This window comes from Elephantulus edwardii, unplaced genomic scaffold (genome assembly GCF_000299155.1).
Source record: "Elephantulus edwardii isolate Elephantulus edwardi_28Jun2011 unplaced genomic scaffold, EleEdw1.0 scaffold00133, whole genome shotgun sequence".
NCBI classification, from domain to species: Eukaryota; Metazoa; Chordata; class Mammalia; order Macroscelidea; family Macroscelididae; genus Elephantulus; species Elephantulus edwardii.
This window is the reverse complement of record NW_006399883.1, coordinates 9,365,279-9,379,943: the sequence shown is the minus strand read 5'-3', so window position 1 is coordinate 9,379,943 and position 14,665 is coordinate 9,365,279. Positions and strand designations below refer to the sequence as shown.

At 40.2% G+C, this 14,665-nt stretch overlaps 1 protein-coding gene across 1 annotated transcript in view; it reads right to left on the bottom strand.

The window, feature by feature from the left end:
• TRAPPC10 (trafficking protein particle complex 10) overlaps positions 1-14,665 on the bottom strand; it is a 130,319-nt gene that overhangs the window by 32,771 nt on the left and 82,883 nt on the right. Inside the window, exons 6-7 of the mRNA XM_006893947.1 lie at positions 11,064-11,175; positions 9,607-9,854 (exon numbers count right to left, since the gene is read on the bottom strand). Of these exons, the coding sequence (XP_006894009.1) occupies positions 9,607-9,854; positions 11,064-11,175 (360 nt within the window). The remainder of the gene's footprint in view (positions 1-9,606; positions 9,855-11,063; positions 11,176-14,665) is intronic.

Genomic DNA, 14,665 nt, shown 5'->3' with positions numbered 1-14,665 from the left:
AAGAAGCCAAAGCACAGGGAAGAATTCAAGATACTAAAGAGTTGAATAGAAGATTTCAAAAGGCAGCACGGGATGACAAAGCAAAATATTACAATGAATGAAGAGATCTACCCTACAGTTTACTAAAATGCAAAAGCCCCGTCCTTCCGTTAGTGAGCAGCAGACATTGGCTAGAATCTAAATGATGAGAATCTTGTGGAAACAGTAGCTTGTTTTATACTATTGTTCCAGAATTGCTTTATGTGTAAGGAGTAATTTATAAGTATTTCTCAAACTTGCACACACACACATCTTAAACTTGCACACACACACACACACACACACACACACACACACACACACATACACATATCTTAAAAACAATGTACAGGATATACTCATATGCTTAATATTTGCAGGGTTTAACTCGACATTCTTACCTCATCATTTAAAAAAGTCTTTATAAGTACTGGTAAGAAAACTCTCTAAACAAAAAGTCTTAGTAGATAAATAGTCAAAGCTCTGTTTGATTTTAATTTTATTCAAATTGTTCTCTCAAACACCTGTGTGTGTGTGTGTGTGTGTGTGTGTGTGTGTGTGCGCGCGCGCGCGCGCAAAGCGGCAGGCTTACCTGACTAAATATATTGTCTGATTTTTGATGGCTGTTTGCATACATGTTGATTGGAGATCCAAGCAAAATTAGATTCTTTAAAAAAATTTAGTGAAGGTTCATAGATTGCTTTTCATTCATTCATACACATTTTCCTCCCTTCCGCTCCCAACTCCTATCTACCCATATTGATTATATTATTACAATAGTGGACTTTCACAATATCTGTCCTTTTGTGACTCAGTATAATGCCATCCACATTCATTCATTATGTTTAGGAGTTCATTGTTTTAAAATGCTGCGTAATATTCCATTATGTCAATGTACTATAGTTTCCATTCTATCCATTCAATTGTTGGTGGGTGCTTCGGCTGCTTCCATCCCTTTGCTATTGTGAATAATGGCTGTGATAAACGTGATGTGCCTATTATCTGTTTGTGTCACAACCCTGATTTCTTTGAGGTACATTCCCTGTAGTGGGATATGTGGACAAATGATATTTCTATTGCCAGTTTTTTCAGGAAACCTCCAGAATGCCTTCCATAGTGGTTGTACTATTTTACATCCCCACTAAAAGTATAAGGGTGTCCTAATCTCTCCCCATCCTAGCTAACATTTGTTGTTCACTATCCTGTTGAACTTTGTTATTGTTGCTAGAACAAAAATTCTCGACACTTTTAATATTTTTAACCTATTATGATGTTTTATGTTGGTTTAATTTAAAGTCTTTCTTTGTTTTTAACAAACTAAGTTGTAATCATTAATGAAGATTGTAATCTCCTATTTTAATTAGTATGTGTTTCACATCTTCCTTATTTCAGGTTAGCATACATGTCAAAAGGTGGCAAACTCTCCAGTATTGTTGGTATGTGATTACGTTGTTGTTGTTAGGTGACGTTGAATTCGTTATGAACAACATACTGAGGCTTCACACTGTCCTGGGCCCCATCCTGGCTTCTGCAGAGCTCAGCACTCTGTTGCAGTCACTGTGTCAATTTGTCTCACTGAAAATTGTCTTGACCTTCACTTCCTTTCTACTTTTCTCAGCACAGTGTCTTTTCCCAAGGACTAGCCCCTCCAAACAACATGTCAAATATATGGGACTAAGTTTCACTGTCTTTGCCTCATGGGAGCATCCAGGTTGTTCTCTCTACAAAGCAGATAGAAATATTTATTATTTTCTGGCTTAATTTGAAAAAAAATTGTTTCATAACTAGTGAGGTTTTAAAATTGTCATAGAAAATATTAATAATGCTTGCCTTTCAGAGCAGACTAGTGTTTACCACCATTTATAGATCTTTCTATCCCTTTCACTGTTCTTAAAAATACAAAAAAAGGAGAAAATAGAAGGATAATGAATAGAATATGTTTAAATGTTCAAAATGAGAAGGGAATGAGGTAGTGGCAATACTTACTTGGATAGCAAAGTTTAATAGCGAATGTGGATTAGGAAAGATTCAATAGAGACTTGAAAAGATGTGGTAATAACAGGCATAGATCAATTGCTGTTGTTGTGTGCCATCGAATCCCCTGGAATAATGTCAATCTAGAGATTAAGGGATGCCTGATTTAGACCATGGTCTGCACAATTATTTGCCATGTATCAGAGAGCTGGACAATGACTATAGATGACAAAAGAATCGATGCCTTTGGGTTTTGGTTCTGGAGAATAGTATTGAACTCAACATGGACTGCCAAGAGAACAAACAGATCTGTCCTGGAGAGGATGAAATCAAGTTGTTCCTTGGAAGTAAGGATTTTAAGATTCTGTCTCACAGACTTTGGGCGTGTAGCCAGGAATGACAAGTCTTTAGAGAAAGATATGCTTAGAAGGGTCAAGGTATAGCACAGGGGAGAAAGCCCCCAGATGAGCTGGATTGACACAATAACTGGGGTTATGAGAGTAGGCGTGTTAGAGACAGTGATATTTGCTCAGCACAGAGCAGGGTTCAGAGCTATTGTGCATATGGGCATTATGAGCTGTAGTCAAGTTGATAGCACATAACAACAACGACATATGAATGATACAAAAATGACATGAGAAACACCATGTAAGTAAAAGATTATATAAATTACTATGTACATAAATGAAAGACAATGTCTATGAATTATTTTATGCAAACCAATAAAAAGAAAAATATATATCTACATGGGTAGGTATTTCTATTATCTAATAAATCTTAGTAATTATAAAATTAAAAAATAACAACACAAAAAACTATGTGCATTTGGGATTGCAGTACAAACTTCTTACCAGTAGGCCACCTGCCATATGGTAGCAGCTACTATACATTTTAAGTCTCTTTGGCCCACTCTGGGGACACAAAGATCTCCTTGAGATGGAAGGACTTCCATTGCCAGAATAAGCCCAGTGTTTCTGGGAACCAGAGTCTGACTCTGAGGAACTCAAAGAACAGAAGGGGGGTGGGAGGGGCGGAATCTCAGGAGTCAAAGCAGGGAGTGGCTGCAGAGGGAAGAGGAGGAACTGGCAGAACCAGAAAGTATCAGGTTCAAGTTCACCAGGCTCCAAGAACAGGGTCTGCCTTTCTGAGCCCAAGGGCTACTCTTCAACAGCAGCAGCAAAAGAAAGGAAAAAAAAACCCAAACAAACACAGAGAATAACATAGCATTTAGTAGGATGGCAGCACATACACACATACAGAAGGATTCTAGCAAGACACCAACACATTCAGAGTCCTTGGTGCTAAGATTATGGAATAGAAGTTTTCTTGACATACCTGTCTTCTGCAAAGAACAAGTATCACTTGTATAAATCTGAAAAATATTACTTTAAAAATAGCAGCATCAGCCAGGAACAGCATTTCTATGGGGGGGGAAAAATTCTAGCTTCATCACCATCACAGAAGCAAAAGCTAGTAATTAAGGCACAGCAGCCACGTCCCTACACACCAAAAATATGACAGAGAGCACAGAGATGACCACGGTCTGTGACTGAAGTGAATCTTCATGACACAGGACTGTTTTGAAAACTAAAAACCGAGGAAAGCTCTGTCAGATCATCAATCTCTTCCACAAATCCCTGCCCAGCTCCATCAGCATATTGTCTTCTTTCTGGAAACTCACACCACTCAGCACCTGTCTGTTCAAACTGCACTATACTGGTTTCTGTCATCTATAACTTTCAGTTTTCGGTACCCAAATTCTGTTTTCAGAGTTCACTGCAATTTCTTACCACACATTCCTTAAAATTTCATTTTTAATGAAAAGAGATGTGTGCTTATTAAATTGGTATACAGCATCTACACCACCTTCTGTAGCATTACTTAGGGTGCTAGTTAAGTCTTATCTTGTTGCTACTCACATCGAGCTCTGGTGACTCAGAGGGAGGGAGCAGGCACCCCCTTTCTTCTCTAAGTGATAAAAGGTCTGAGAGGACTGGGCTCCACAGCTGCCAAACTCCTAGCAGTGAAGTGATTCACCTAACTTATGAAATGGAAAACGACAACCTCTTCAACAAATGGTGCTGGCAAAACTGGACTGCCACCTGCTGATAGGAGACCCACATCTCACACCATACACAAAAAGTCAACTTAAGGTCGATCAGAGACCTGTGAGTAAAGCCCAAAACCATAAAGTTCTTAATTAAGAGAAAAACTGGGATCAGTCTTAGAAGACTTGGCCTGTGGTATAAACAGCCAGAAATATACAAGCAGGAGAGGATAAAACTGATGAATGGGTCCTTCTAAAGATTACATCCCTGTGTACATCAAAAACTTTTTCCAATAAGGTGAGAAGAAAACTTACTGACTGGGGAAAAATATTTTGTGATACCATCTCAGACAAGGGTCTTATAACAAAAGTTTATAGACTACTACAGGACCTCCACAAGAAAAACAGTGTTAACCCAATTACAAAATGGGCAAGACATGGAAATATTTTTCACAGAGGAAGACTTTTTGCATGGCCAACAGACACAGGAAGAAATGCTCAAAATCCCTGGCAGTTAGAGAGATGCAAATCAATACCATCTCACTCCTGTAGCAGTGGCAAAGTTTAACGGGACAATAAACATGGAAAAGGGTGGGAGCATAGGCATGAGAGTGGGCAGGGAGGAAATCACAAGATAACACAATCTGATGTTGGAGGGAGGGTTAAAGGAAATAGGAAGGATCTGGCAGGAACCTGAAAAGACTGGGTAATGGTGGGAATAATTCAATGGGGATTAATTTTATAAAACACAATGTTTGGGAATGATTGTATAAAATGTGAATGAAGAAAGTAGGAAACATAATGGGGAAAAAATCTATGAATGAAACATTTAGTTAAACAATGTAACCACAGAAACACTTTATTATCTCTTTTCTAAAACTAGGTACATACAGATCTTACATTTACAGCTCAGTCAATCTTTATTATGTGTATAGTATTTGTCTGTGTGATCACCCTAAATTAGCTATTGCTCTAATTTCTACCAGTATCAGTAGCTTTTACCTGCTACCTGACATTTATACAAATGAGCCATACAATATGTCCTCTTTTGTATGCAAATTCTTTTATTCCCATAGCATTTGTAAAATTCAACCTGGTTAAGTTTTTCAAGAGGTTTTGTGTGTTTTTATACTTTTCTACAGATACACCACAGGTTACTTATCCATTCCTTTGCTGAAGGGTATTTTGGTTCTCTGCAGTGTTTGGCTGGCTGTGTAGACAGTTATTTACCATGGCCACCAAGAAGTCTTCTTAGATTTCAGAGACCCTCATAGCCCTCTGCGTAATAGTTTACTTTGGAGGATGTGGGCTGCACCAAAGTCCCTCTTCTGCAGGAATCCTTGCAGCAGCTCATGTACAGAAAGAAGAGAGCTACCTGGACAGGTGTGAGGCTCCTTTACCCTTCACAGGAAGGGACTGTTCCAGAGAGACTGCCTAGAGTAGCCTTGTGTGTCTACTACCAAAAATTTCATTTATACTCAACCCTCTGGTCAAGAGGGATCTTCAGCCTGGAATACAGGGGCACTGACTTATCTGTGCAGAGTTAGAAAAGACCCAAAGATCAGGCAGGGTCTCACTAGTTCACAGCTGCTATAAACAACCTACTGATATTCTTTGGTGAACTCATTTTCCATGTGTTTCTCTCAGAATGGAACTGCTAGATCACAGGGCTAAGAATGGAACTGCTGGCTCATACGATAAACTTTAGCAGATAAACACAGAAGATTCTCTTAAGTGGCAATACCAATTTACATATTTATCCTCGTCAGATAAGAGTTCTAGAAAATATGGGGGGAAGTTATTGTTCTGTAGCCAGATTAAGCCAGACCTGGGCTTAAATCTGTTGAACTAACCAAGCACTAACTCATCTCTGTGATGTGAGCTCTGGTGAAGTTAGTAGCACATAAAGAACTGCACTGCTAAACCCAAAGGCCACAGCTCTCTGATGGTTTGAATACATTGTCTGCTCCAAGGGAGAAAGACAGACAATCTCCTGTGTGAGTTATAACCTCAGAAACCCAGTAAAAAGGTCAGTTACGAGTCAGTTCCGACTTGACAGTAATGAGATGAGTTGAGCAGACTTGCTCCACAGGGTGTTCTGGGCTGTAATATGTAGGGGAGCACATCACCAGGTTTTCCTCCCACAGACTGCTAAGTGGATCTGAACTGCTAATCTTTCAGTTAGCTGAGCATTTAACCACTGCACCACCAAACTTCTCTAGTGCTGTGGCAAATGTCTTAAAATTAATAGATAATATGAGCAATCACTGTAACAAAAACACCAAGACTTAGAAAGCATCTTCCTGTCTCACCTAACCATCTTGCAAAAATGATAATATAAACACAGCATCATTTTTATAAAAGGACTTTCTGGAAGGTAATTTGGTAATGTGCCTTTGAATTTTGGTGCAGGAGAAGAGTCTTGAACATATCACAGACTGCCAAGAGCACAAATATGTCTGTCTTGGAGAGGGTGAAACCAAGTTTCTCCTTGGAGGCAAGGATTTTGAAGCTCTGTCTCACATACTTTGGGCAGGTTTCCAGGAGGAGATGACATCATGACTGGAAGGGTGAAGGGTCAGCATAGGAGAGTAAGACCCCAGATGAGATGGACTTACTCAGTGAGTAGGGTATCAGGGGTAGGTGTCTCAGAGTTAGTGAGACTGGCTCAGGACAGTGCTGACTTCAAAGCTATTGTACATAGGTTCATTATGAAACACATGTATCAATTCTATTTGTACAAATTTCTGCAGAAATATTTCAGTGAAAGGATAGAGAGTTACAAATGCAACCTTTTAAATGCTCATACATAACTGAATAAATAAGTTACAGTATAACTATGTCTAAGAAAACTATAGACCAAAAGGAAACTTACTACTAAAACAAACAGTATAATTTTCCAAATTTTCAGGGAATAAAGTCAACTCTGAAAAGGGAGGAGCAATTTTAAAACGGTTATAGGATAAATGAATACTCTGTAATGAAGTAATCTGAACTCATACCAAATTAGTATGCTTTACAGTTTTCACCTCTATCACCTATTATTTGTAAAAAGTTAAGTACAATTTCCACTTTTAAACACTTTCAAAAGAGCTTCAGCAGGGCTAGGTACCATGCTGGTCCACAAGGAGTCATGACTGAGGTATGGATCTGTTACATTCAATAATCTCCAGGCTGGCTACTCGAGAGCTGGATTGTCTCCGTCTCACCTGAACACCACATTACCTTGTCTTAAGTAAGCGTCTACCTAAAACTGACTGATAATCAACTAGGAAGCTACAAGAATATGCAATTAAAACAAACAAACAAACAAACAAAAAAATCCAGCATCTCTAGCTAAAGAAATCTCATCAGATGCACACGAAAAGGTTTGCAAGATTTGAGCCCTGTCCTTTAAAAAAAGATTAACAAACATAAGCAGAGTTTTTAAAAGCCACACACATCTTCCTGGCCCAAGAACAAACTGAGTACCAATTTCAAGTCCTCTGTGCTCTGCCTGACAGCTAGGAAGAACACCACTTTGGGCTGACAGCTTCATGTACTGGAAGGCTCATCACTGCCATCTGGCCACCATCAGAATACGGAAAACAAATTCACCAGAGCCAGTCCAGACCTCATGGACATAAATGTATTTATGAGAGCAGAGTTAAATGCACAGAAGAACAAAACAACTTTTGTTTTTGTTTTTTTTTTCTATAATTATATTTTATTTACAGAGATTTTGGGCTTCCACTCATTCATTGTTGCACTATTCTCTCTACCCTCCTCCCAGTTTGTTCTTGTCCAAATGCCACAGTGCTTGTCAAAGCCAGTTCTGATTAATCTTCTTTGTCAGTGTATCCTTTGCCATTCCCTATCACTCCTCCCTGAGAGAGACTTCACCCTGAGTCAAAAGGAAAAGGGGACGGCGTATTCTCTTAGCTACTTCCTGCTGAAAAGGGACGCTGTGGGTTTCAGGGTGAAGATCTTCTCTCACTACTCTAAAGGGCCCCTTTGGCAGTAGGAAACACATAGACTATTATGGAGATTGATTTTGGAATTCAGATGCACTCTTATTGATTGTGCTTGGCTGTACATGTACATATCCTTCAAGATGTATCATGGGGGTGTTGCAACCTAGAAGACACAAATTTGACTAACAAGTTATAAGTACATGAGTCCAAAAATTATGGAAAAGTAAAAGAAAAGATTCTTTCATTGTTTTACAAACCCTCCCCCAGGTCCCCTCCACCATGCAGCCCTCGCTCTAGTCTCCTGTGATGACAGAAATACCCAGTTACATCTCTCTTTTAGACGGTTCTCTCCCTCCTCTGCTTCAGTGCAGTATACATTATTGAACCCATCTTACTCAGTGTCTCCCTAACCCCAAGGACAGTCCCATTCTACAACAGTGGCATCATGTAATATTTGTCCTTTTGTGACTGGGATATTTCACTCAGCATAATGTTCTCCAGAGTACAAAACAACTTTTGAATTGTGAGACTTTCCACAAAAATATAAAAGAAGCTTTAAGAATCAAATTTTCAAGTTAGGACTTGAAGTGTCAGGATCATGCTGGCAAGTTAAGTCTGGAATTTTCTACCTTTGAAAGAAATACTCAAGCCAGACATCAGTAAGGAAAAGAGCAATACATACTATCCCTTCAGGGTTGCTGTGTATGTGGCCAGCACGGTACTGCCCGTCCTACACACTACCTCATTAGATACTCACAACCCCAATGGCAGCTACTATGCTATCTTTTTAATTTTCTTTTACTCTTGTTGTATACCATCGAATCGGATCCAACTGGCACAGACTGCCCTCCTTCTCCAGGAGAGAATCTGATGGATTCAAACTATGCACCTTCAGGATGCAGCGCAGCTTCTTGCCACTAGGCCACCAGAGCTCCCCTATTATACTATCTTCATGTCAGTCCTGGCTAGTGAGGACAGGGTGTCTCCATCACTCTTCTTGTTGCTTTTTAAAGGAATGGTCCCTTCCCAGCATGGGCCGCCAAGCAGTTCTTGGACAAATCAATTTCTAAAGGCAAATAGTTCACCACAGATGAACAACGTAAAGGTCACTAACAAGTTTAAAAGCATGGACTGTTTCCTCTCTCATATGTGAGCACAGGCATACACTCTCACACTTTGTCACAGCAGACCTTTCATTAACCTCCTCGCCGTGAATCAACATGGCACAAGTTGCTATGGTTCACTTGCATCTGTCACCTACACTTTCATGTGAAAACCTTTATGTGAAAATACAGTTGTGTAATAAAATAAATGTCAATGTATAAAACTCAGCTTCTGTGTGTCTCTCAGATGAATGACTAGGTGAAGTCAGCTCACCTAGTTATAGGTCAAACTGATGTTCAAAAGAGATGAACTGATCTAAAGAAACTGGTCGAAGAGGCTTGCTTTGAATCAACATGAAGTCCACTCAGCTGAGAGTAGGAATTACATATTGAACAATTAGTAATGAAGATAAATTGTGCAAGTAACAGACTGAAAATTAAAGGCATCCAGGAAAAGCAAGCTTGGCTAAGCCTAGGCTTCCTGCATGAGCTGGGGCATAGACTGACTCACTTCTAGCAGCTTCAGCTCCTGCACACAGCTGTGGAGCAGCTCCAGGGCGCGCTGAGCCACCTCCCACGGCCGCTGCAGGAAGAGGAGCAGGGTGCACTGCCGGGAGAACAGGTAGCTGCGCAGGTCTAACAGGGTGGCTTCTTGCCTCTGGATCAGCTCTCGCTTCTCCATATCGATGGGCTTCCGGAGAATCAATCCATTCCAGCTCTTCACCGGCTGGCAGAAAAACGTCAGCCAGTTTGCACCATCTAAACAGACACACAGGATAAAAGGTGCTGATGGTGGGTACTTCACTTTCTACTGAAATGCCTGCTTAGAACTGTGAGACCTTATGTAAGAATGGCAATATGACAACTAAGTTCACTTGCTAATCACTGTTCTGTCCCTTTAGGGATGGGGCTGGTCTACAGATGTGGGACAGGGTTGTTTTTAGAAGTGGACACTTGAGTATCTGGCAGGTAAAGGGTAAATTTACAGAAGACAGGATGATGCAGGCATCCAGGTATATCATCTCAGCCAAATGTGGTCCCTTTCCAGAAGAAAATCATTGATTAGCAATTCAAAGATTGATTTGAGAGGGTAAGGGACAGTCAGTAAAATACCACCAGGAAAGGTGCTCTGGAAAGCAGCCAGTCCACTGATTGTGGGTTTTTGTTTCCTCCTTGGCCCCTATTAACAAATCTCATGCCTGGCTCTAACTCAACCACGTCAATCACATGAGAGCAGGGACAGCGAGAATGGCAGGAATAAAGCAGGAGACAGGGAAAACACTTGCTTGTCAAAAATATTAAAATAAATAGCCATTTTAAAAGTGAGGATAATTATACATTTTTTTTCTTATATATATTTCACTGTGATACTTTTGTAGTTCAGGTTTTTTGTTTGGTCTTTAAACTTTAAGGCATTTAAGTTATCCAAATGCCTCCAAAGAATGAATGTCTATTACAATGGTGTCATTAAAGTTCAGTGTAAACAAAGTACACTAAATATAATGAAGAGTCACCAATAAAACCAGAGATTTTTCATTTTAATTCTAACAAGACAGTACAAAAGGAAAGAATCACTAGCCAGCTGCTGAGCTATGGAAATGACACTTTATATCTGGAGGAATAAAAAACAAACCTTTTAATATGCTTTTATACTTAAGATTCTTATGAATGTGAATTGATTCTTAGTTCTCATTTCATTTCCTTTTAAAAAACTCACTGCTTCCAAACTAGAACCAACTCATAGCTGATCCACCAGAGGGTTTTCAGAAGCTGAGAAGCCACTTGGGAATTCAAAATGCCAGAGAGGCAAAACTTCCTAGAAATTACACCACCAGAGTTACCTTATTTGCTATAGAAACTGAGGAAATTTGTACAACAATTCATAATCATCACATAAATAAATGACAGCTCTCAACTCCTTGAAAGAGAATAACCAGGCTTGGAAAGAGTCTAAGTGTCCCAACTCACCGCCAGCACCGAAGTTGACAACATACTGAGAAAACAGGGCATCCAGTTCATCATACTGCACTAGGGCATCTTCAAACTGCTGCAGCATCTCAAACACAAAGGCAAGTTCCTCCTAGTTAACAAGTTCAAAAAAGCAAAAACATCAATCAACTTCATGAAATGCTGCATAGTTGTCTTCCCTCTCCCCTCACTGTCAAAGGTGCTTAAGCAATGTCAGGTACAAACCGATGTGACGGCCATAGCATGCCCACACTCACACACAGAGATGGGTGCTGGGAAGGAACAGGAACAGCTCAAGCTAATTTTCTGAAACCTAGCTTGACCTGTTGGCAGCATTTAACACAATTAATGTGGGGAGGGGGGTTTGGTTGGCCTCGTCAGAATCTGCACCTTCCTCAACTTCTCTTTCCTGCTGTAGCTTCCTCAGCCTGCTCTGCTGGCCTTGTCAACCCTGCTCACCCTCCCTTACATATGCCAGGCCTCTCCTGCATTGCTTTTCCTTCACTTGTCACTCAAGGAAGATCTCAGTGCTTTGCTCGAGTATCACCTGCTTAGCAAGGCCTTCCTTTAACATCACACCTTAGCACTCCACAGCCACCTGTGCATTACTTTCTTGTGTATTTTTATTCTAACTTTTCACATCTTTTATGTGTTCACTGACTCCCCATTACCAAACTGCAAACTGGCAGCACTCAGTGAGCATGCAGGTATGTGATACCATTTGCTGGGTAAGAGAAAGCAAAGAGATGAGTCACAGGTGATTGTTTTCCTTTCTGATTTCCTCCACTGCGCATGGTGAAGAATAGGAGTCATGCACACATGCATACATACAACCCCCCACCCCAATGTCAGCATGCACATATTTGATAACAAGTCCCATCATGTGTACTTGTCAACTTTACAGAGAGGGTCTGAGTGCTCCTCTACTAACTGGGAGTTGAACACATGCAAGGAATTCCCATTTCCGGATTTGAATCCACCAAACACTTCATGAGAGAAAGAGGGGCAGTCTGTTGTCGTAAAGCTTTACAGCCTTATAAACCCTATAGGGCAGTTTTACTCAGTCCTACAGGGCTGCTGTGAGTCTGAATCAATTGGATGGGAGTGGATTTGGTTTTTACTTTGGGCCCGAATTCAGATGTCAACATTTTCTAGCTGCAAGCTAGGCAAAGTAAAAAAGCTACCTGTGCCTTAATTCTCTCATCTGCATAAGGAAGTTGCCCGAACCTCGAGTTTTAGTGTGGTGATTAATTTATGTCAGATGCTCAGGACAGTCCTTCAACATGTAAGCAGTGCATGAGTGTCCACCATTCTTTTCTCCTGCAGCTACTCTCTAGAGGTTGTTTACTCCTCAGTCTTAAGACTCTTCTAAGGTGTCTGTTGTATCCTGTTTTATCAGCAAACACTGATGGCTAATGTTCTACAAGAGAAATTGCCTCCTTTTATTTTCAGAACTCAATTTCTTTTTTCAGTTTTGACCTAATTTTAGACTTATGTTATCCTGTTGCCGCTAAGACATCGTGAAGTCTTTATTTTACTTTCATATATCTGATTGAGCCATGCACAGGTGTTTCACCACCTTCTAATCTGGTCATGCTTAGTGTGGTTCATCTCCTATCTTCTGGTGGGTCTGGGAGATGATGGAGGTGTGCACACAGTTCTCTGCTCGCTGTCTGCATTGAGGAGGTGAGGAAGACAGGATTAGGTGGAGCACAGCCTTGTCTTTACCCTAGTCTGATGGGTGAAGCTACAAGGGATGCATTTGTGGCTTAGTAATGCTGCTGTTGTCAAATGGGCAAATGAATAAAAGGAAATCAAACAAAGCAACAGAAAATCTCTCCAAAATAAAACAAAACACAAGGTATGTAAATTTTATATGCAAACTGATATAAAAAAAATTTTAAAAATGAGACTGGACAGTAAAAAAAGGAGAAAAATTTTGAAAAAAAGGAATACAAAAGGAAAGAGAATTAGAATAGAAGGAGGAGGAAAAAAATGTAAAGGAAAGGGGGAAAGCTAGAAAGAAGCGAAGAAAGTGAAAGATATGGATGGGGGGGAAAGGAGGACATGGACCAGAGCAAAAAAAGAAAAAAAAAATCCAAAAAGTAATAAATAAAAAAATGAAAGGAAAAACAAAAGCCGTGGAAGAGGGTGAACCAGGCACCTGATTGGTGCTCTTTCCTCTGCTATGGTGAGTGAGGGAATATGGCTGGCCTGGGACAGGGGGTGGGCCAGTTTATCTGGATGTGGAGCTGGGGGATCTGGTCAGATGAGAGGGGTTCTACTCATCTGAGAGGTTGCTGAGGCCCCCTGAAAGATGTTCTGGGTTCATCTTCTACTTTCTCTGGCCTAGCTCTCTAATCAACCAGTCTACCAAAGAGTTTTGAGTCTTTTCATTGGAGATTATAGTTTAAAAATCTTGCTCACAGTAAGGGACATGCTTACTGGTACTAATACACCACTTCTTCTAGAATATGCACTGGACAGTGAGCTCTAGATAGGTAATCTCCACCAGTATGACTTACAGTCTCAGAAACCCACTGGTGTATCAGCTATGAGTTGGTTCCAAATTGCCAGCAATGAGTTTGTTTTTTAAAGCTGAACAGAGCAAAGAAATATGTAAGTATACTAGCCATCCTTCCATTGATGAAATCATCAGTTCATGCCAATATCTCTTACCACAATCCAACACCACTGGATGTATTTATTCTTCCTCATTCTTTTTTGTAACTAAAATAAACTCAGCTTAATGAGATTTAAGGGAAGAAAGGCAGAGTAATCTGAAAGGTCTATAGGAGACCAATCTTACAAAAAAATTACGAGCATTCAAATTCCCATAAATGTACCAAATGCAATGTGCCAACTACTACTGAAACATAAGCATAATAATAAGGAGGTGGAAAAAAATCAAAACTTCAGCCTGAACATCCTTTATTTATTCACATTGCATCATTTCTTCACTAGTTCAGGCATAAAACCAAAATACCAAACCTGCTGCCACCAAGTCAATTCAACTCACAGGAGCACTGCACCAGAGGGTTTCTAAGGATGTAATTATTTATCAGCACAGACTGCCTCATCTTTGTCCCATGGAACCTCAGGGTCCCTGGTCAGCAGTCCTTGGGGTCAGCTTAATCCACTATGTCATCAGAGCTCTTTCATTCATGCATAAGATATTTACTTATCAGATGGGTTCAATAATGTATGCTGCACTGAAGCAGAGGAGGGAGAGAACCGTCTAAAAGAGAGATGTAACTGGGTATTTCTGTCATCACAGGAGACTAGATCGAGGGCTGCATGGTGGAGGGGACCTGGGGGAGGGTTTGTAAAACAATGAAAGAATCTTTTCTTTTACTTTTCCATAATTTTTGGACTCATGTACTTATAACTTGTTAGTCAAATTTGTGTCTTCTAGGTTGCAACACCCCCATGATACATCTTGAAGGATATGTACATGTACAGCCAAGCACAATCAATAAGAGTGCATCTGAATTCCAAAATCAATCTCCATAATAGTCTATATGTTTCCTACTGCCAAAGGGGCCCTTTAGAGTAGTGAGAGAAGATCTTCACCCTGAAACCCACAGCAACCCTTTTCAGCA